The 24911-nt window shown below is 26.2% G+C and overlaps 2 protein-coding genes across 6 annotated transcripts; one reads left to right on the forward strand and one right to left on the reverse strand.

Annotated features, from left to right (window-relative positions):
* Positions 1 to 150: 150 nt before the first annotated feature.
* Positions 151 to 18111, forward strand: LOC132917094 (uncharacterized). 4 transcript variants are annotated; one of them, XM_060977648.1, is made up of 7 exons: positions 151 to 459; positions 8002 to 8256; positions 11022 to 11086; positions 11150 to 11300; positions 13833 to 14040; positions 15906 to 15968; positions 16769 to 18111. In XM_060977648.1, exons 3-7 carry the CDS (start codon positions 11037 to 11039, stop codon positions 16963 to 16965), a joined length of 669 nt encoding a protein of 222 aa, XP_060833631.1. In that variant the 5' UTR covers positions 151 to 459; positions 8002 to 8256; positions 11022 to 11036; the 3' UTR covers positions 16966 to 18111. The 4 variants fall into 4 exon arrangements, with proteins under 4 accessions (XP_060833631.1, XP_060833632.1, XP_060833633.1 ...); XM_060977647.1 differs by lacking the exon at positions 151 to 459 and adding an exon at positions 5422 to 5718; XM_060977649.1 differs by lacking the exon at positions 8002 to 8256.
* A 106-nt stretch (positions 18112 to 18217) lies between these two features.
* Positions 18218 to 20795, reverse strand: LOC132917096 (V-type proton ATPase subunit e 2-like). 2 transcript variants are annotated; one of them, XM_060977653.1, is made up of 5 exons: positions 20611 to 20795; positions 20315 to 20434; positions 20202 to 20249; positions 18514 to 18601; positions 18218 to 18453 (listed from the first exon to the last, which is right to left on the reverse strand). In XM_060977653.1, the coding sequence occupies exons 2-5, from the start codon at positions 20410 to 20412 to the stop codon at positions 18436 to 18438; spliced, it is 252 nt and encodes an 83-aa protein (XP_060833636.1). In that variant the 5' UTR covers positions 20413 to 20434; positions 20611 to 20795; the 3' UTR covers positions 18218 to 18435. The 2 variants fall into 2 exon arrangements, with proteins under 2 accessions (XP_060833636.1, XP_060833634.1); XM_060977651.1 differs by having other exon boundaries at positions 20616 to 20793.
* Between the last annotated feature and the right edge of the window lie 4116 nt (positions 20796 to 24911).

Genomic DNA, 24911 nt, shown 5'->3' on the forward strand with positions numbered 1-24911 from the left:
ACAGATAATATGTTCACAATCGTGTGTTTTTCTCCATTAATAGAAAGAGAAGAAAGATTACGTTCGAAACTCATGCGACAATTGGCAATAAAGATAGAGCGTTTCTGGTTTGATCTTTTATACTTGTATAGATTTTACGATACTTACTACATTTTAGTTTGTGTTGAAGTTCGTGATAAAAAGAGTACGCTCCGCACAATTGAAAATATAATTGAGAGTAATCGTGGTAAAAAGCAGTTGATTTTAGATAATTTTAAATTTCGAATTAGTTCATCTAATAAAGGACTTATTCGTTAGCGGTGTACAACTAAAAACTGTACAGCAAAAGTTTATACAGATGAAAATTATACAATTATTAACAATACAAATACACCACATCACAACCATGATGAATATTCCCGCCAAGCATTGAAAAAGCAGGTTCTAAATACAGCATGTAAAAGAAAAGCTATTGAAAATGTAAGTACCAGACCTAAAAAAATTATTCTAACTAATCGGAAAAAATTGTAATTCATCAGATATAACCATTAACGATATAAATAGAATTCGAAAAAATATTTATGAAAACCGACGCAAAATTATGCCTCAAAATCCTATTAATAAAGCTGATGCTCACAACGTAGGTACTCAATTCGATTGACGTGAAAACCAAACAAAATGAAAAATTTTTATTGGTCAATGACGAAAAAGAAAATATAATAATATTTTCATGTGAAACAAATCTTAGATTTTTATCAACAGTTGATAATATTTATATGGATGGAACTTTCGATTATAGTACTTGCTCGGTTTTTTTTACAATTTTTTTCGATTCATGGATATTTTAATGGTTACTATTTTCCATTAGTTTTTTGCTTATTACCAAATAAATGTAAACAAACGTATACTTATGTTTTTCGTGCAATAAGCAAAATGTGTAAGGACTTGGGGTTAAATTTTTCTCCCACCAACATAACTGTGGACTTAGAAAGGGCTATAATTAATGCAGTTTCTGAAATGTGGACGCAAACCAATATTTCAGGATGTCGATTTCACTTAACCCAGTCTTGGTATACCGTAAAATACAAGAAATTGGCTTATCAAGTGTGTATAAAGACGAGTCATCTGAAATTGGTAAATAGTTACATAATTTATTTGGCTTATTATTTCTAAATCCGGAAGATGTAAGTGATTGTTTCATCGAGGACTTTATGAGTGAGTGTCCGATTGATGAAAGGCTACAAAAGTTTGCTAACTATTTTGTAGAAACATATATTTCTGAAGATTGTATTTATTCTCCAAAGCTTTGGGTACTTGCATCTTCAGAACTTACACGCATAACAAACGCCTGTGAATCATTTCATGCACATTTTAAAAATATTTTTTATCTACATTCACCGTCTATTTTACAATGGTTAAATGTTTTAATCGAAGAAGACCAAACTGACGTTTATTGCAAATTAAGAAGCGTCGATGAACAAAAAACACCGCGAAATCAAATTTTAAAACGACAAAAAAAAACCAGTATTTAATTGATCAGTATAAAAGGGGAGAAATATGCCGATATACTTTTGTAAAATCAATAACGTATAACTATAAGAAATAAATAAAATAAATAAATGTTTGCCTATGATGTTTTTTGTCGTAATTCGTAAAATAGACTTTTTTGTAATAACATTATACAATATTCTATATAATTTTAATATTAAGTATCACTTGAATGTGTTTTTATAAAATCATATATTTAATTAAATATTGAATACCTAATTATTTTTTTTATTTACAAAATCATTACCAATATTATTAATAACTCCACTTGTTTACATAGTATAGTAAGGGGTTACCAAAATATAGAAACTGAAATTTGTGGTGGCGGAAAAAGGAAATATATATTATTTTACTGGCGGTAAACGGAAAGGTCAATTTTGGCGAAAAACCCTAAAACCGCACACTTTTAATAAAGTACAAAATAAAACCGCACACATTTAATAGGTTAAAATCGCACAGTTTTAAAAATTGTTGTATCCAAAAACCGCACATTTTTTATTTCGACCCAAAAAAGGTTATACATACTTACTTAGATTAGATATACTTAATAATTTATAATTTATTCAAAAAAAAAAAAATGTAGGTATATACAAATATTCAAATGTAAAAAAATGTATTCAAACAAAAATATGCATATACACGAGTATTCTAAAATGTAAAAATTATAAAAATGAAGATACTTATAGGTAATAGAAATGTATGTTATGTTTTTAATTTTTTTTTTGCCCCGAGCCTCATGAATCTTAAGGATGGCCCTGATTGTAAGTTGCAATTTATAATCCATACCAAAAATATTTCCTGATTCATTATTGGATATGGATATCAAGATATAACTATAATTTTATTATAAGACTAGGTAGGTACCTAATACCTATATAGTATATTAGTATATATATATTATAATATTAAAGAAAATTAAATTTCCGTAACAGTGGTCAGTACTCAGTGGTAACGATATATTATTATAATTCATATGATATAGGTACCTATAATGTAAAACATAAATTTTAAATTTAGGTTAAATCTTAAAATATCCAATGGATTAAAAATTTGACGGATAAAATAAACAATCCTATTAAAAAAATAATATAGCTTAAAAAATTAAATTAAACTATTAACGTATTTATAATAAAATATGTTGAATACTTAATCTAGATTCTAGAAAATGTATAAAATAACGAATTATTCCACAATATTTCAGACAGAAGATTTTTGAAAGATAAGTTAAAAACTAAATCAAAAATCTTCATAAGTTGTTCATACAACATACAACATACAATTATTAAATACGTAATATCAAAAATTCATAGGTACCTACTATCTAATACCTAGTCATCACAATTCACAATAACTGTATATAAGTTCAAATGTTGACAAAATTCGTCAAAATATTTTGTAAAAAATAATTATTATTATTATTATTATGTATTATTTAATTTTAAACAGATATATGTTATATATTATAATGTAGAAATAATAGGGCCCATTGAGCTTGGCAGCTTGTTCGTGAAATGCACGTATTTTTAAATGTTAATTTGTAGTATTTGTACTTATAATGCATAACAATTTAATACATGATTCCTCGTAACTCGTAAATTTTTCATTATTTTTTTTTCAATCAAAAAGTTTGAAAAATGAATTCAATTAATACAAGATTTTTTTCATAAGTTGCTGTAAAAAAAATAAAATAATTAGTATATAATTTTTGTAAAATTATTTATAATATATATAATTTTATACCTAAAATAAAATATATAAAATAATTTAAAATTGAAGTATATCTATATATTAACATTATTTGTATGTTAATATGTCACAATATGCGTATCATATTATATAAACAAATAAAATAATAATATAGGTATATATAGTTGCATATGCCGAAATATATTGAAAAAGTTGGGGGGCTACGATTTTTTATCATAAACCAAAGCCGCTAGAAATGTATTAATTGTATGCAATATTTATGTATAATGGATTTTATTTTAATTTACATTTAGTGAGATAGATCTCTAAAACCGGAGAGCGGATTTTGTTGTTTGAGGTCTTGTTAGATCCACATTGGCTAGGAGAAGTGACAGTGAAGATTTTCAGAACTTTATATTTTATAATTAATTCACTACAGAGCTTCAAAAAAAATTAAAACGCATTTTATTGAGAGTTTTTTTTTATGTTTTTCAGCTTTATAGCTTTGTAGTGAGTTAACGATTGAAGATAAAGTTCTGAAAATCTTCACAGCACTTCTCCTAGACTATGTGAATCTAATGAGACCCCAAATAACAAAACCCGTTCTCCAGTTTCGGTAATCTACCAGTCAAAATTAAAATCTAGTAAAAAATAATTATTTTTTTAACTGTGAAAAATTATTACCTTTATATTGTATTTCCAAATTAATATAATTTTATAAATTTTGTTTTATCCAACAGACGATAAAATATTATGTAAAATATTCTACAAACAAATTTATAATATAAAAATTATTATGTGTTATATTTCTTGTTTTTTAAGAATATAATATATGAAAATTAAACTACAACATTTTTATGTTTGCAAGAATGTTTGAGGGGGCTTGGTGGGCTTTTGTGGTGGCTTAGCCCCCTCAAGCCCCCCTCCCCGATTTCCACCAATGTATAATTGTCAGTTTTTGAGTATAATAGTGATATAAAATAGGTAATTTTGAAAATTACACAAAACGTTTTATATATTATATTTTATGTTATACACTTATACATATCAAAAATTATTAAAACCTCGTAATTAATATAATATATATTATTAATTATTTGATCTGTGTTCGTGTTTGATTGTGAATTGTGATGGCAATTGGCAACTATCATAATATATAGGTATATAGTATACTATTCTATTTTTTTTATATAATATTATACACATTACTATTATACTTAATAATTATTGACAAAAATTGTATATTATTCTTTAATTTTTTTTTTTATAATATTGTACATATTGACATATTAACAATTAACATGAAAATATTGTTAATATATAGATATTCTTATATTTAAAAAAATTGTCTATATTTTATTTTACAACATTTTATGCAACTTATAGGTAACAAGTTATATGTATACCTATAATTTTTTTACATATATTATGTACATTTTTGTTTTGGCTGAAAAGGGAATTAGCTTTTTTAAAATTTGGTAGAAAAGTGAATTGGCTGAAAATAAGGGAAGGGTAAGTTTTTGGTCGAAAACGGTCTCGCCCGGTTAACCATGGGCATAACTAGGACTTAATAGTTACAGGGGTTAGAGTCCTAAAAATCCAAAGTTAAAAATAATTTGAAGGCTATAATTGAGGCTATAAAGTAAAATCTTATAGGGGGGCTAAGCCCCCTAGACCCCCCTCCCCTCCCCGTAAAACATGTATAATGATTTCTATTTTATGGAATATTACATTTAGACTAGGATCACGCACTATGCACATACATGGTAACCCTCCCCCCCATAAACGAATTCTGCGTACGCCTATGAGTACCGTATAGTTGTTCTATAATAGTGACATAATATAATTACAATGATAAAGATTTTATATAAAATTTAATGTTGATGTTATTGTGTTATGTTACTGTTGTCTTTTAAATTTAAATGTACAAATGTACTAAAATATAAAAATCATGATGTAATAGTATACTAATACAGTAATACTGTCATATTATTGTATAACTTTATAACAGTTTAAAGATAATAAAATAATATAATGAACACGTTGTCGCACGCAGATAGTGGTTCCTATAAGGTTCCTTTCAATATAAATCGTTCAAAAAAAAACGATTCACATTGTATCCTAATAAAATACGTAGAAACTCACGTAGGTATTTGTAACAATGTAGCGCAGGAAGTATGGTTAAGTATGTGTGCTGCCAGAGACGAGGGATGGCCGAATAAGGGTCTATGTCGCCAAGAAGAAACTAGTTTCTTCGTAACGCAGAGGTCCTTGATAAAACCGCCAGTCACTGTGGGCGGCAATCCGGCATGAACACCTAGCCTTTTTCACCAGTGACCAGTGTCCAGTACAAGCGGTGCAGCCATATCAGCAACATATCAGATCCTGCGAACGACAACTGAGCCTATTTTTAACGAGATATATCAATATCAGTGTTATATTTATTTGGATTCGCGTGTTTAGAGTTTTTTATTTTGTGTTACCTCATAAAACTACAGCGAAAAGGTAAGGTGCATGATTATACTATACATTATATTATTATTATTAAGGAGAGGGGTTGTTAACAGTACATAAAAATAATAATTAGGTATTAACAATAATTAACAGTAGAACTATAATTTAACAATATTAAGTTATTTAATTAATAATTAAAAGAGATATTGAAAATATGTTTAATATTATTAAATATTATGTTATTTATAGTACCGCTCACCGGATACCAGTGGTATGATAGTTATTATATTTATTTTTCAATTCTAGTGATTTGTAAAATTATTAGTTACCTATTATTATTATTTATTGTATCAATATTACAATATTTTAAATAATTCTAATTTCATCTATTATTTACATTCAATTCAGAATATTAGTAAAATTGTTATTATTATTAGCGTAGGTATCAATATTAAAATTTACTATGAATTAACTAAATTATTTATCAAATATCCAGTCATTTTTGAAAAATGGAAAATACGTATTTAGGCGGGTTACCTACCGGCTACCTCTTTGAAATACATATGTAATTTATTTATGATTTGTATTTATTTTGTATGATATAACATAATTATATTTAAGAGGACGTTGCATCCGTATGTGTTGTCTTCAACTCTTCGTCTTACGTAAAAACTCATCGTTTTGCTTTCCAAAATATTATCATTTTTTAGTTTTATAATAGGTACCTACTAATTACTCTATAACCAAAATTCAGCGACTTCTACTTGGACTGCGTAAATGCGTTTTGTCTATGTCGTACGTGTGTAAGACGGAGACAACACAGCGGGTACGACTTCGTCTTAATTTTTAAGGAAAAAAATGACAATATTATACAGAAAAATATGAAATTTGATAAATACATATTTAGTAACATATTTAGTATAATTTAAAAAAATATTGAACTGTATGTAGTATTTGATTTTTTTATTTATCAAAGAAATACTCGGCAATTGTGGTGGTCATTGGTCTGACATAGTAACTTGAATTGTTACAATATTATATTTGATATATATATATATATATATATATTTATAATAGGTACAAGTGCATTACTTGAACTTAAGTGTAGACAGTATAGTTCATATTTTGTTGTACTTATTAGATTTTTTAGATACTTAGTTAAATTATGTATTGCGTTTGAGTTGGCCTAGGTCGCTAGGGTTACCAACTTTTCATTTGCTAAATACCGGCCCAAAAGTACCAAAAAAGAAAAAAAAGACATAATTTACCATGGATTTATGGTAAACATAGGGACCATAGATATATAAATATTTTTATGTCTTTGATAGGGACAAGTAATTATTTTAAAATAAAAAAATATAAGTGTAAAATAATAAAATAAATTATACATTTGTATAAGTATATTTAGAAGTATTTTTTGTAGCGTTTAATATGTTTTTTGCATTTTCAATTTCATCAAATAACTCTAGATATGTATATTTCTTAAAACTAATTCGGTTTTAACCGCATCCACTCCCAAAAAGTTCCAAACAACTACTCTCGTCTGTCTACAAACTATTCATTTGGCTGAAAATTTTACCCATTGTTCCGAACTAGTAAATTCTGTGTTATTTAATATAATATATATCATTCGGTAATAACTTAAAAACGATCAAATATATTTTTATCGATCTCTCGTCGAAACTCGATCGGATTCAAACACTGGTGGTTTTTTTATAGGCCGATGATAGGTTCATATACCGGCAACCGGCTTTTTAAGTCTATCGAAGTGAAATACCGGCAGGTTGGCAACCCTAGTCGGGGCTAAGAATTTTATACAATTGGGTGTGGAACAGAGAGCATTCCCTTGTAATTTTTCTGGTAATGACGCTAATATAATACCTACGGCATTCAACGATAATGTGCTTGACCGTCATTTGAACGCCTTAGATATGTGTTGTATATGGGTGTACCTATGTATTTAATAAGCAATACAAATCACAACGTGTAGTTGTACCTACACGGTTTTCTTTAATCGTATATTGTATTGTATTTTGACGCTTTTTGGATTCCTATCGTTTGGTTAATTGGTCCGTGCTCAATGTGGTCGTGAAAAATGTAAACCGTAGTGCTATTATAAAAAGATTATATAAATATTATAAGATGCACAAAAGAAACTAATTATTGTAAACTGTATTGTGCGGTTTAGAATTTTTGTAGGCCGTAGAAAATGCACGTATATATATATATTTATATAAATAATTTGGTTAGAGGGAATTGAATTGCTTAAATATATTATACTATAGCTGTTAATATTATACTATTAGTTCTATTGATGTCCAACTATTATTACAGCCAGTCTCGATCGTCATTTGTCGTCCAAGGTCGTTGGTCGCCAAACGGTTTTCGAGATTTTACTGCCTATTTGACAGTTTATTTGGTAGCGTCACGTCGTTCAGTCCACTATTTTCCAGCGATTTCGCGATTACTTGAACAGCACTCGCCAGTCAATAATATCAGCGTAGTTGTTGCATGTGCATAGTCACGTCGACCTAATAATACAGAGCGTCAGAAATATACATATATAAACCAGCAACGTCTGATTGTCGGGTAAGTTATCGCACACATTTACATGGTAATATACATATAAGTATTATATTTAAATAATAATAACACTGATAAATATGGGAGTGAGACCCTAGGGATATTCGCCTTTGTGCCTACAATCACCTACATATCTGCATGACGTGTTATTTTTTTTATTGTTAACCCATAAATATCTCAGGAATTATGTGTTACTATAATATACATATAGGTAGGTGCTTGTTTAAAACAAAATTGAAAACACGTAAACGATAGGTTTATTTATTTGTTCCATAAAAAACATTGTTTTGAATACTTGAATTAGTAGAATTTACTATTTAGTACCTAGTACCTACCTAAAGTAATTACTTTTATTACGTTGCATATATTTCTGAGAATCTAGGTAAAAAACGACACGAAAAATAACGACAAGAGTAAAAAGCGTCAAATACATTTTACTTCAAATTTCCAAATATTAGTTAAAGTATAGATATATTATAAGTTAAGTTAAATAATTAAATAATTATAAAAATAAATCATATATATCGAATACCTAGTATATGCTATTGCTATTAAAAAAAATTGGTAAATCCCTTTCCCCGCTTAAATATTCTTCACGTAATGTTTTGAGTTTATTCTGTAGTATTTTTGTTTTATTTTTTTTTTCGTAATATACCCAATGAACGTTACATTTTTAACGATAAAATTTGGTTCATCGCAGTCCACAGGTATCATTGTATTAACAAATACAACTTACATATTATTATATTATTATATATTTAATATAGGTATTATAACATCATTAAATCAAAATCAAAAGTGCAAAAATTAATTCAAATGTAAAGTTTATTTCAACAAGCTTGCTTTCCAATTTCTATGTATATTTAAAAATAATTGTATTTATGACAGCAATTATTTTAATAACTTTTAACCAAAATTAACGTTTTTCACTTTGTCGTTTATTGCCGTGTCGTTTTTTACCTGTAGTTTTTTCTGTGTCATTTTTACCGATTATCAATTCTAATTATAAAACCGCGTTAAATTATAACTTATAACTAGCAATTCATATACGACGTATGTCGTTTAAAGTTATGTGTAGACACACAAGCCATTATATTATATAGCCAACCTAAATTAAATTTCAATTTTTTCACGATCTCGCTATTATTTCAGAGCCTAGCGTAGTTATCCGCCTTATGTGTACATCGGTAATGAGCGTTATTTATTACCATATTATTCAGCATTAATTGATGCATAAAATAATTCCATTTGCGATACGAACACTTTAATTAGCTACTCAACAATAAAAACAACAATTATTGAACAATAGTCCGATCGCCGATCATGATGATTAACGGAGAAATATTATATTATAACGATTTTCGAGTAAATACATACGAATACCTATCTAGTATTCTAGTCCTCTACTATATATATTGATAATAAAATATTTTAATTAATTTATAATGAATATACGCCAGCATTATAACTTGTACCAGTTGTATCTATACCTAGGTACATTAAGCCATAATTATTGGTTAGTTGTAAGTCTTTATAAAATCATTAAATTATAATCAATAATAAAATATATAATATATATTATAATATAGTCTTTAACAGTATTATTAAAAAATTCTTAACATCTAATCAAATTTATAAGTGTATATACTCATCAGTATCTTAGTTTACACCTATTTAATGAGAAATGATTATAATATATTCATGTTTACTTAATTTATCTTCATTATTTCGAATAGGTATTGCTACGTGCTCTGATGTCTTAGATAATAATAGTAATATATAATAATAAAACCCTCTACGCTCTATAGAAATAGCAATAGAAAATAATAATAATACTGTTTACACTTGTGTATATAAGCGACTAGTGGGGCATAAAACACCCGAATTTATCTCGCGACTAGTGCCAAAAAAATACTAAGAAAGCGGAGTTCAAAGACAACATAAAAGAATAGGCTTAAGGAACCCAGCCTACTGAAATACACTAGCTTTTTATTATAAATTAGAATATTAATCGCTCGCTAGAAGAACGAATCAGATTGGTTCATATCAAAACTACGCAGTAATAGTAATATGACAGAAAATACCATATATGGATATATACGAAAAGGGCTACATCCTGCCAGTTGCCACGCATCTATCTAGATTCTAGGTCATTGCACGTTCGCGGAATCCTAAACCACGTAAACAGCTCATGAACAACAAATGAGTCACATCCTTTGACCAGAAAACCCTTTAGAAGAAGAGTAGGAAGGGGGAAACTGACCATGCAAGGAGGCCCTGGAGAGGACTCCGACAGACGTGATCTACCAGAGCCGGCACGAACACCTTCACGTCACTCATCGACATTACGAATCAGTCATTACGACTTAGTCTATTTTACTAAATTAATTACACTTTGAATAATTTACATTCATTTACACTTTGAATATTTTGTCAATAAATCTAAACATTTAGTTTTGATAAAATAATAAATATATATATATTACATACGTACCCTATATTGGCATTACTACAGTTGTTTAACAATATCAGAGATATTATTTCAATTTTCAAATACAAGTTGAACATAGTTAAAATGTTGTCAATACCTACTATACCTAATTCGTTAAGAATCTAGAATAAAGTTGTTCGTAGTCCAGTTCAACTATAGGTGTTTAGATTCTCCATGTCTACACATTATTTTCCATTGAATTGCGCATAATACACTGCCAACTCTTGAGCTGTGATAAGTAAAATTAAATATTTTAATCTTGTGATGTTTATGTTGACAGTTTACATAAAGCAAAATGCAAGCGGTAAAAATCAAGAATTTAAATAAATCTTATATGAAAAAAGCGTAAGTAAAAACTAACTAAAATATGGACATTAAAACTAATAAAGTCATTATTATTTTGATTAGTTTCATTGTAAAAGGAAAAATTAAGTACCTCAAAGTAGAAAATAATAGAAATAAGGATGGAAAGCATCTCAATTCTATACTTTATGATGACAGTTCCGAGATAGAAGTTGTAGCTTTTAATAACTGCGATGAAATATATAAGCAGCTATGTGTAAATATATTTATTATTATTTATTACTTGATTTATGTCGACATTTTAATTGAAAATTAAAAACAGCTAATTTTTAATTTAATCAAAGGCTTAATTTTCTAACAATTAGATACGGAATAAATTGTTATTGAAATGTCGACAAAAATTGAAATTTAGAATTAAATACATATTAATATATTATATTATGGATTATAATAATATTCAATGGGTACTTATAATTTTCATAAGGTCTATTTAAGTATATTTAAGTCAAATTATTTGAAAACGTTTTTAACAATATTTTGGGAATATTTTGATAGGTTTACTTATTTAAATATCAAGCTTTCAACGATTAAATAATTGGTTTGAAATTCATTTAGTTACAGGATGGATTTATGGAGGGTTACATAGTGATTACCCCCCCCCCCCTTGGGATTTTTAATTGAAATTTTATACTAAATTATAGCCATTATATAGGTAATTAAATAATGGTACCTAGTTAATTATAACTTATAAGCGTTGTACTTTTTTTTTTTAGTTTTTTCATAAATTGCTTAAATTACGGCCAAGTCTTCATTGTACTTTATATATCACTAAAAAATATCCCTATTCGCTACTCCTCCCTCCAAGCTTCAAATCCACTCCTGAATAGTTATATATTTATATTTTCTACGAGTAAAGTAATTGACCAAGTACAACAAATTTTACGTGAAACCTATTATAGGTACTCATCTAAGTTTTAATACTTTTCACTAATCAACTACCTACTTATTCAAAATTTGATGTTTATATATTACTAAGCATTACAAAGAAAAATAATTAACATTTAACATACTAGTCTTTTCTGACCCAACCTTTAATAAGTAAGTCTGTACACGGGTAATGCGGAATTGGTTCCCTGGTCAAATAAAGCGTACGAATTGGTTCCCGAAATAATTACTTTCTAGTACATGTACAACATATAAAGTACAAATCAATAATCTTATATTTTATTAGGTTTTAAGATGTCTGGGAAAGTTTATAAATATAATTTTATATCTAGTTTTATCTAGTCAATAATCTAGTAGTTGGTAATTGTTTAGTTTCACTTAATTATTATTATTGATGTAGAGAAAAAAATATTTTTATTGACCAATATGCGTATGTTGCGTATAATATGAATATATTCTATTGAGCAACATTTTTAACAATACCATACCTAAGTATTCGGTATTCTAAATAGTGTTTGAAGTATTTAATATTTTATATATTTATAGGAATTCTATACAATCCTTAGTATGTATAAAATGAGACGGAAATTGTTGCTGATTAAAATAATAAATATATATCATAATAATTTGACAAGTTAATTTAACAAGATTATTGTATTATCATGAAAGTTTGCGGGAACCAATTCGTATATTAACCTGTAGACAAGCCGGAAACGGCGGGAACCAATTCGACAATTGGGTACCAACTCGTAGTCGCCCGTCAACATATTATGTTAGTTTGAGAGAGCCATCTTAAATAAAATTGTTAAAAATGACTGAAATTATAGTCTATACTAACAGGTAATAACGGCTAAAAAATAAAAATAGATTATATACCTATATAAACAACATAATTTTAACAGTCTACTTACCATATTAAATATACGTATACATCAACAGATATAAAAATGAATTAATATGTATATTATATATAATAGGAATAATAAATAATAAAATATTAATTAATACAAATTTTATTACGTACCTACTCTAGAAAATATAATTTTTCAAAAATGTTATTTTGCAATGGAATCAAATTAAATACCTTTGTAAAAATAATATTTTCAAAACAATCAAAACTCTGAAATAATAACTAATGTGTGTGTAGACATTAAATTACCACGGCATAAATATTTTATTCAGTAAATTTTAATATCATATAAAAAATACACATTATTTATACAGCCCTATTGACTTTTATCATTATTCCTTAGTCTTTTTTACATACAAATATGTCAGCATACTATTTATGTTCTCTCTCTCTCTCTCTCTCTCTCTCTCTCACTCACTCTTTCTTTGTTCCACAAACCCACTTTATGGGTTATTTTATAAGTAGGTACCTAATTTTGAAAAAAAATCGTCTATAAACAAAAATTATAGAAAATAATATTTTTGAGTGTAAGACATATCAATTTGTCCATTAAAAATTAAAATGTATATAAAAATGTTCATTTTTAAAGTCAAATAATAAATAAAAACAAAACCGATATGTCATACCACTCAAACCTTTAAAAATAATAATATATAGATACTCTAAATTTTTGGTAATAGATAATTTACTCTTAAATTACATAAATCACGCTAATTATGGGGTTTAAGTCAATATATTTTATATTTGTTAACGCATAGTTGGTTAGAGAAAGGAAACAAAAATTGTACCCTGACATTGTTCAAGAATAAATTCTTTTGAAATTTAAATGATTACAAACATGTACCTACTAACTTACCAAAAATAGGTAATTTTGTATTTATTATTTTATGTTATTGCAACATGATTTTATTTCATAACAATGTGTTACTTTAGACTGGCAATGTTGTACAAATTAAAAATTGTAAGTTAAGAGAAGTTCATAAAGATTATAAAAAAACCAAGCACAAGTATAACATAATATTGGAGTCTAATTCAATAATTACAATCGTAAATAATGATGAGGTAAATAATGATGACTTTCCAGTTCACAAATTCACTACAGGTGAATCACTAAAAACTCTAATATCAGGAATGATAATTGGTAAGTAAATTATTTTATTATTATTAACTATAAATATTAGTGGCTTAGTCTCCCCCTCGAGTATATTTTAAGCTAGGTACCTAATTAGTTTTTCTAAAATTATTAATGTAGGTAGGTACTATTTCAGTTTATAAAAATACATTTTTAGACCATTTAAAATTTAATATAAACAATAATATGTAAAAACTAATATTATTGTGGACCTATATCTAAAAAAAAACCCAAAAAACCTATACACGTTTTTCCAATAAAAAAAAATATTTACATTCTACATATTAATACTAAAAAGTTGTAAAGGTATAATATTGTGTTGTGCTAAGTAAATCAAACACATTAGGTACCTATGACGTACCTACATCAATACTGTAATCATTTAATATCTATTGACATTCTTAAGCTACTAATATTCATATTCCCATATTTTCTATTGACTTGGTCTATCTATGTATATTTAATCAATGCTATTATATATTTATATTATAGTGTATAACTATTTTTACAGTTATTCAAAACAATAAATAATCATTTAAAAACCACTTATTATTTTTGTTATTCTTATTAAAAATGAATCAGTATATTAATTTTTAATCTATACTTGTAAATAAAAACTGAGCATAGGTACTAGATAAATTATTGTTTATTCAATTTCAGAGTCAGCAATTGGATTATCAAACCATAGACTTTTGATTTCAAGTCCATCATCATCTAACAATCAGGCCCGTATTTACAAAAATTGCCGCCAGGGGCAACATACAATTTGTCTCCCCCCCCAAAAAAAAAGGAAATTCTTTTACTTTATTGATATTACACAATTATAGTAGTAAATAGGTACATTAATATAAAATAAAACTCATTAATAACTAATTATCAATATACACACTTAGTATAAATGTATAATATTAGTTAATAGATGAAATAGATTAACAGAGTTAACAAACCACGTCAATACAGCAAGCACTCGTTCACGAATAATTCACTAATGATTGTGTTTTGATTTAATAATAGTAGTGTAAATTGTCAATAATCGGCAGTCGTAGACTCGTAGCTCCTTATATCATGGCAAAACCACAACTGTATATTTTCTATTTTTAGTATGTATTTTTCATAGTCTACGTTTCGTAGAACTAAATACGAATCATGTGTTTACAACATCAATATGCCCATAGCATTTTATTTACATTCGAGTTGATAACGAATTATAACTTTATTAGGTACATTCTACATTCAAAATCTATTTTTTGGTATAAAACGGTACAATTTTTACTCAGCTTATATCACAGATAAACTGTGTGGGCCCCTTTATAATTATTTTTTATTATACTAATTATGTTTTATATTTTCGTATTATACTCATTAGGTAAAATGAGCTACAAATAAATTTTACATTTTTGACCATTTCAATATTTTGCCGCCCCTAAACCTAATTTTAATATTGCCGCCAGGGGCAATTGCCCCTCCGAGCCCTCCCTTAAATACGGGCCTGCTAACAATAGTAAGAGCATAATAATAAAATAAATTAGTTAATTATATTGTGTTTTGTAGGTACATTAGTTATTATGTATATTTAGTTTATTTCAAACTAGTCTGCTAAATAATTCTATTAAATTTCATCTAAACTTTGTTTAAAAATAAATTTTCATATCTACTGATAATTTATAGCAGATTGCAGATACCTAATAAGTTGTCAGGCACTGATAATTTTGATTATTGATAAATTAATATAATCAACCTTGAATATCTACATCATTAGAAAATTCTCTTATTTTTCAAACAGAATTACAATAGACATTAAAAGACTTCAGGATTTTAATTATAATTTTTTATGAAAAATTGACTATATTAAATTTATTATTTTTACATTTCAGGTTTAGTGAATGAATTACCTGACCAAAAACCGTCGACTTCAAGTTTAACCCCTTTTAACAAGAGTAAGGATATAGTAATAGTACTAGTAAACAGTACACTAAAAAAAAAAATAAAAAATATCATTAATTTAATGAACCAATCATGACTCGCGAGTGTATGAACCTAAATCATATCGATAGGACCATTATTTCACGATTAATTCATTGAATATTTAGTTATTCAAGTGTCATTAATTAATTTATTAATAAACACTAAATAACTTAAAAATTATTAAAAATTTTAAAAATATATTTTCAAATAGTTTAGTCATAAAAAATCCAAACTGCTTATGATAACAAACATTTTTATTTTATACTCAGAAGCAGAATATTTTTTTAATAATTTTTCAATTTATTAAGATTGAATTAATTACTAGTACTTGAAAAGGTTAGATAAGTGGAGTGAAGTAACACCAGTAAAATATTGGTCCACTATACAATGGCTTTGTGCATATCATAACTTTTTACTTTTTAAGTTTAATTACTTAAAATTATACTTATCAACTTATTTGAAATTTATGTAATTTAAAAGAATAAAAGTATTCACATCTAATTTTATACTATCTATGCATAATTAGCAAAATGCCACTTATTTCTATTAAACATTATCCATAACCTATATCTGGTACCCATCCAAGAAATTAAAAATGTCCAAAGAATGTTGAACACATTATATATATATATATAATAAACTCATGAAAATTTTACATTTAAATTTTTTCTTATGATTTTTAACAATTTAAAATAATGTAATTTTAATAATTAGGTAAAAGAAAATGTTGTTTTAAATTTTAGTAAAATATTTATTATATCACTGTTAACAGGAAAAACTCAAGATTTTAATGTTGAAGAAGTTACCTCAAAAATTCTAAAAACTGCTGAGCCCGAAGAGTCATATTCTGATGAGAAATTCGTTAAAGTTGTGCTGAAACTCTTGGGAAATGTCAACAATAACAAAAATGTAGTAAAATTGCGCATTATAGAATTTATCTCAGAGATACTTCCAAAAAATAATACATAGTTAGAATTATAAAAATATTATAATATCTAAATTGCTACCTATTTATAACAATTGTATTTTTTTTTTTTATATTTATACACTTTATTATTATTTACTTTAATGAACATTTTTTAACAGTCAATCACTATAATTATTTCATTATTATCTCAAAAAATATAATCATGAATTCATAACCATGAAAATGTATTAAAAATTGTATTAAACTAAAGATTTATCATGTTCCTACTCACAAGAATCTAGAAAAAGTCTAATGTATTTTTACTTGAAAACCACAGGAAGAAAATGAAATAAATAAATTAAGAGGATGTTATAGCAAAAAAAAGTGTCATAAAAACATGGTTGTGTACTTCAAGTAATACGGCATATTGAAAGGGTTTTCAATAAAAATTATAGAGGAGAATTTTATCTAGTCATAAGCAATCCAAATGTTGATATTTTTATTAAATAGTTAAATATTAAACAATAAAAAATAAAATAGACTTGTGGTACCCACTCGGCTACCTTTTTAAAAAAAAATTGTTTAATTAAAGTAAAAATTTTACCTTAAGTAGACTTACAATACCTACATTTTATTCTTTTCAGAATTGAAAATATTGTTTTCAATATCGCTTATTTTAGTGACAATTAGGTAATTGGAAATCTTATGAACTTCGATAAATTCTAAATGATTTAATTATTTAATAAGACATTTTCCCTGCATGTGCTGTCTCCATATTGTACATTTTAGAATATTAGCATTTAGTAGAAAACATTTCATGGTGTTTGCTTTAATATTAAAATCAATTTACCTATTATAATTTATAATTAAAATTGAAATGTCAGAAATGTCATCTATATACCAAATCAGAAAACCAAAAATAGTTTTTATCCTTCACTAAGTGTTAGCATTATAGCATTATAGGTAACCAAACTTAACACGGATGCATTTTGTACAGGCGACGAGCTAGAACTAGTTAAATTAATTTTGTGATTGTCCACTATCTTGTTCTAAGCACCTAAGCAGTCTAATAAAATGTAAACAATTAAAAAATCAAATACAGATTGTAATCAAATAATTTTAAACCTATAAAATAAAAATACAATGTTATTTTTTAAAGATTTATACCTGTGTAAATTTTTTTCAATAAAACTCATAATCATATTAAATAGCTTAGTAAAATAATCTTTTTTAAATAAACTTAGGATAATATATAACTATGTGAATCAGGGTACCAATTAATATAAATTGGTTTTGTGTTGTATTAAAATACACTTTTGATAAGTTTTAAAATTATATTTTATACATACATAAATAACTAAAACAGTTTATAATGATCCTTGTTCTTCAGAATTTTATCGAAATCTAAAAATGTATAACAGATAAATAATGGAAAATTCAAAATTTAAAAAGAACTAAAAAAAAGGAATGATTAAATATTAACAAATAACTTATGATTAATTTTTCTTTTTTTTTTCTTATCAATATTCATATTACTGTATTAAGTTTCCCTGAAAAAGAAAAATATGGATTATAATAATTGTTAATTAAAAATAAACAAGACATCATACCCATTCACGAGCCATTATTAGAATAGTATGTTGATTCAACTTTGGCCCAACAAGTGGATTCATTTGAGCCATATAACAACACAACCAACTAAAATATAATAAATTATTAGTATTTTATAACTGAAACACTTGATACTTTGCACTACTAATTAAATTATTTTTATATTGCCTATACCATAATGTCCATAGGAGATTGTATTTAATGAATGTTTTTTGTTTTTTGTTGCAATATTACGTTTAGTTAAATAAGTATTTTATTTTTTAAGTATCATATAAAATAATGTTTAGTATTATTTACTATAATACTATATTATACGTTTGACATGACAGGCTTCTGTTAAAACTAAAACTCTTTCTACCTTTATAATATTTTTTAACAATCTAGAAAATTGGTCATTTTTAGTTTGTCAAAAAAATTATTATTCAACTATTTAGAATATTAAAGCGGAAGTTCCCAGAGCAGTGATCTCCCACTTATCCTTTATAATAACTTCACTGCTGACATACCAATAATAAACCAAACTCTCATAGGCTCATTTACTGATGACATAGCAATATTTGCTTCAAAAAATAATATTATTAACATGTCTCAAAATTTACAGTTACATCTAATTAGAATAAAATCTTGGCCAAAAACTTAAAAATTGATGAAAAATTTGCTTTGTTGAACATGAACAAAAAAGAATGCCTTCAGAAAAACAAACCAATTCTATTTCACCAGTCAACTCATTACCTTGGAACTGAATGGTCATTTCTTCATGTTTTGTGTTTCTTTTTCGCAGTTATCTATGTTATTTAATATTGTTCAAACAGATTTTAATACATTTTTATTTAATTAAAAAATATATATTATAATCATATTGTTGAAAAATAATATTTTCCTTTTTTTGTACTCAATTTTTATTCACTAATTCTTTAAGAAATTTATCATATTTGCTTATAACATATTAATGGTAGTATTATATTATTGCCATGAATTGTTAATTTAATGATCCAAAATCATTTAAATATCTATAATTATTTCAAAAGCTAATTGATGGTAAACAAAAGTTAATAAATCTAAGTCTGTATAGTATATAAAAAGTTACTTTTTCATTATAAAATTGTGAATACCCTACAGTTTTGTACAACAATCTAGTTCTAATATCAGCCAATGAACTCAAGTATCTCAAGTTAACTTTTTAAAAACAACTCATACAGAGCGCAAAAATAAAACAAAACATAAATTGGGCCTTCTCTTAAATGTTTATTGACCGTAACTAACAAACTTGATATACACAAGTCAATTATCTACCAGACTGGTTACATGGAATCAAGCTTTGGAGCACTGCTAAACTGCCAAATACAAAAATCTTGAGAGCTTTTCAATCTATATGCCTATGTTAAATAACCTCTGCTCCTTGGTATGAGACAAATAAGAAACTTCAGAGACCTAAAACTATCTACAGCACACAAAAACCTGGCCAAATCAATTCTAAATGTACTAAATTTCATAAAAAACTAAACACACAGACCGATCCTTTAATCAAACAATAAATTATCTTACATATATTTTCCTGAAAATATTCTATATTTTAATACATATTAAAATAGATAAAGTATTAAAGCATTAAAGTAAAAAATCTTTCATAAATATATAAGTAGTATATATGTATAATTACTTTAAAACATTAGTTTATCATACTCACAACAAATAACAAGTTGCTGCTGTCATCATCAACACAAGTTGTTGAACGCTAAAAAAATATACAGTATTTTAACATATACTCTTGTTCAAAAAACCTGACCAAAAATAAATTACCCTCGATCTGGTCCTTTGGGAAGGAGGAATGGTAACACAATGCCGACCACACCCCAGAAACCAGTGAAAATTAAAATTGGTAAAGCGGCAGCTCCCATGATTACAGTATTGGATTATATGCTAAAAAATATAAAACGAATGTAAATTATTAATGGAACACACGGATTGTGGGTAATATTCAATAACCCGAAAGCAATGTGTACCCAAAAAAATATTATGATGGATTACACCATTTACAGTATAGAGATAACGATATTTGGAAAAAACACTGAGTCCATTAAGAATGAAATGCATACCTTACCTTTGATGATAATTCGACTGAAAACAAGTGATGTCCAGTGATCGTTAAGCGAAATTATTCGTAAAAAACGCACAAAGTACTTTCAAGTACCGTCCAAGATTCGAGGTCTCGAATTTAGGATTGGAAAATAGACTGTTGTGTACTGCACTTGTACTCATCAAACGCCTTAATATCATATTTTCAATATCAACATTCACAATCCAGCTGCTGATAAAATGTACGTCTATAACGTCCTTGACGCAAGTCCGATTAGTTATGTTATCCTTGAATAAAGAAATGTTATATTTAAATTCACCGCGAGATGTCACTATACATTTATACTAATCATAATTAATATAACTACTAATATAAATACACACTAATAACTAAATATATTGTGTACACAGGACGTAAGACATTGTATTTTTATATTGTATGCAAACACGTCACGTATTTATTAATTTACATTTTAAAATATATTTAATTTTTACATAATAAATCATAATAAAAAATGAACAATAACTATTTGTGATTCACTGAACTTCTGCAATCCATATTCAATTTAGTTGAGAAAAATTAGCTTATTTTTACCAAAAAAAAAATTGATAATTTGATTTTAAATATATCCAGAGTACCAGCCACCAGGCAACAATATATCGGTAAATTTATCTAGATAAAGATGAGAAAAAAACAATTTTATCTAGTTAAATCGTCAGATAATGTTTTTTTATAATTGTTCATGGCACTCATTTTTTATAAAATATAAAACATAATTTCTTTTTAATTTTTTTATTCGCAGAAAAAGAGGAACACATCATGGCTATTGGTTTATAAAACATAATTTTTAATGTATTAATTAATAATCATATTAAATATGTATTTAAAACCGTCCACAGGTGGCCGTGGGCCCTATAAGAAAAAAGTAAAATTTTCAACGTTTTTATAGGTGTCTATAATACATATATTGTTTCGACAACACACCTAATCGTGGATGTGAAGTTTCGAAGTTCAAAACTTACTCCTTCGCCCAGATAATGCACGTAATGTAGTTTTTTCAGAAAAACGGATTTTTAAGGCCTTTAATAAGTAGTACATTTTTTAGATACCTAATCGTAATAATAATGATCGTTTTAAAAGGTAAGGCGACGTTTCGTTCAATATTTTAGCCTATTTGCAACTGTTTTGTGAATTCTCTTCACTCTTAAAGAAACGAAAAATTAGTTTTTTTTTTTAAAAAAAAAAATCGTCCACAAGTGGCCGTGGGCCCTATAAGAAAAATAAAATTGGCTTTTTTTTAAACTTTTTATGTACGTATATTTTTTTGGCAACACACATTACTACCACGGATGTGAAGTTTCGAAGTGCAAAACTAATTCCTTCATCCAGATAATGCATAAAATATAGTTTTTTTAAAACAACGATTTTTTTAAGCTTTTTGTAGTAAATTTATAGATATCAGTTGATTTTTTTTTATGATTTTACATTTGACTTGTGACACCTTAGAATTTTGTTTATTAATAATTAAAATTGTATGTTCTTAATTGTTTATAGTATTTAAATAATTATTGATTACATTTATAGACTACCAATTAGCACTTACCAGTACCCCAATCATTAAATAACGTTGGTATAAGTAGTGAAATAACCATTAAGCTATTCAGTATTCTTTACTGAAATACTTAAAATTTTGCCTACATTGCCCATCAAAATTGGGCAGTATCACAATGTCCATTACTTACATATAGATATAATAATATTAAATATTGATATTTCAATTTGTATACAGTGCATGTTATGTATCTCTTCAGTATTTTATTATCCGTGTACACGACTATTTAAAAAACAAACTAATTTTAATTAATTCTAAGCCCGTATATACATACGTAAATTTATCTATTTTAATTTAAGTACTTAACCACGCCAACACGTGTTTACCTATTATAGTATGTGCATGTATGTGGATTTCTAATCACGAATGTCAATATGTCATTATATTGGACATTTTTAGAACACTACCTACGCTTGCAGCAAAAAACGTATTATTATATCCACAAATTATACCGATGTTATTAATGTAATAATATATTCAGGAACTATAAAGTCTTTGGTATAAGGTTAGTTATAAATGCATTTGTGTTAAAAGACGATACTAGGTTGATTTATGTTTAATAGTTTAAATAATCTACTATGGTTTAAAAATTATAAAAAAAATAAAAAATAAATATTAATGCTACCATCTAGCCATGGCCCATGATACCTGGATATGTAGACAATAACTTCGTTCGCTAATGAATACGGATGAGAAAGACTCCTGTTTTTTGGTGTGTTGGTTAGGTAATAAATTCATTTCACACGTACATGTACATTGTACATGCATGTATATTCTGGCGGAGGTATCAGTGATCACTGCACAAGTCTTTTTTAAGTTGCGTACAGCAACATTATCAGTAAGTAGATCAAGGATCACGTCCTATGTGCTTTCGCCACAGATTTTTGTCTCATTTAGAATTTTTGGAAAATATTACTTAGTATAACATATTGTAGGCGGAAATGGGGAACTTGAGAGGCTAAGCCCTGTATAAGGTTTTAGTAGTTATACTTAGTAGTGTAAATAAATTTATTTAATTTTCCTATGTTTATTACTGAAATAGACATCTGAAACCTACAACCTATCACCTATGTCCTATACTGTAAATTGCAATTTGCAAGACCATCATGGTCATTCACGGGCATTCTAAATTAAAATTCTCTTTATGTGTTATTTAATCGATGTAATTACGGTTTCAAAAATAGTGCTATTCTATATAATATAATATTTAGATAAAGCGTAATATAAATAAAAAACACATTTAAAAAAATACCATTATAATTAATTCTTTTAAACTGAATATTCGACTCGATATAATATAAAAACTGTACGTTATATAAAACCTAACAAGGTTGACATTTACTCAAAACATGTAGGTACTCAATTATAGATACCTACAACTTACATAATGGCAAGACTACACCACTACACCACCTTCGCCATATCAGCTGCTTGTAAGGTTAATAAAATGTATCACATTTGAAAGGGGTTGAAAATATATGTACATAATATAAATACGGCATAGCTGAGGACAATGTGACATACATTATAAATTTATATGTAATATAATATGTATATAAGATATGCGTAAATGACAATATATTTATACAACCTACATAATACATAAATAGGCAATCTTAAAAAAATATTTTCAATCATCGTCGAATAATTTTATGTATATTTTTTTATTAAAATGACATTGGTAACTGTAATATATTATTATGGCAATAGTCATTATATCATCTTGAATTCTTTATGGCCGTTACAGGCAAAGACAGGCTGATGATTGACGAGCGTTTATTACTAGGTATAAAATATATAATTTGTAATATATAATTGTTTTTTTTTTAAATTAACTAAATTGTATTCAACTGTTCAAGTTTCTTTTTATATTAAAAAAAATAAGAATAAATAACAGCATTGCAACAGACATTTCTAAGTAGGTTTTAACTATAATTATTGTCGTAATAATAAATAATAGATTTAATTATTATAAATTAATTTTTGGTAAATATATTTATAAATGTATATGATAAAAATTATACACGGATATGGGAGTCATATTATCAATTATATAGGTTGCATTATGTATTCAAATCACGGATATTTTTATCCGTGATTCAAATATTATAGCAAAAATATTAAATTATTATCGATATAATAATAATAATAATAATAATAATGTGAAGTTTAAAAAAATATTAATGATATATTGATATCAGTATAAGTCAATCAAAAATGTCTGTTTTATATAAATACAATTTTCATTGTGATTTTGCTATTAATAATGCTTATAAACTATAATGAAATACTGCAGTTTTCAAATAAAAATATGAACATTGAACACAATAATTCATTTTTTAAATAGAAAAACAAATCAATAATTATAGCAGAAGGATTTATTGTAGATAAATTAGGTGCTATAACTACTATATTGATATGTCATAGTAACCAGATACTAATTTATAGATAAACATTTAAAAGAAATTATGTTGTATTTTCCTTGATGTATAAAATATTATGTTTATTAAGTAATCGAAATAATGACGCAATCATAAATATTTCTATAATAATTTTAAATTAGTATATTTTACATAATATTTTATAGCTTACCTTTAATAGTTTTATTAAAATTTTGCTAGATTTTTATAACATATTTTAATTATACATATAAGTAGGTACAGGTATGACTTAAGTACATCCAGATGAAAAGTAAAGGGGATGTCACT

This window comes from Rhopalosiphum padi, chromosome 1 (genome assembly GCF_020882245.1).
Source record: "Rhopalosiphum padi isolate XX-2018 chromosome 1, ASM2088224v1, whole genome shotgun sequence".
NCBI classification, from domain to species: Eukaryota; Metazoa; Arthropoda; class Insecta; order Hemiptera; family Aphididae; genus Rhopalosiphum; species Rhopalosiphum padi.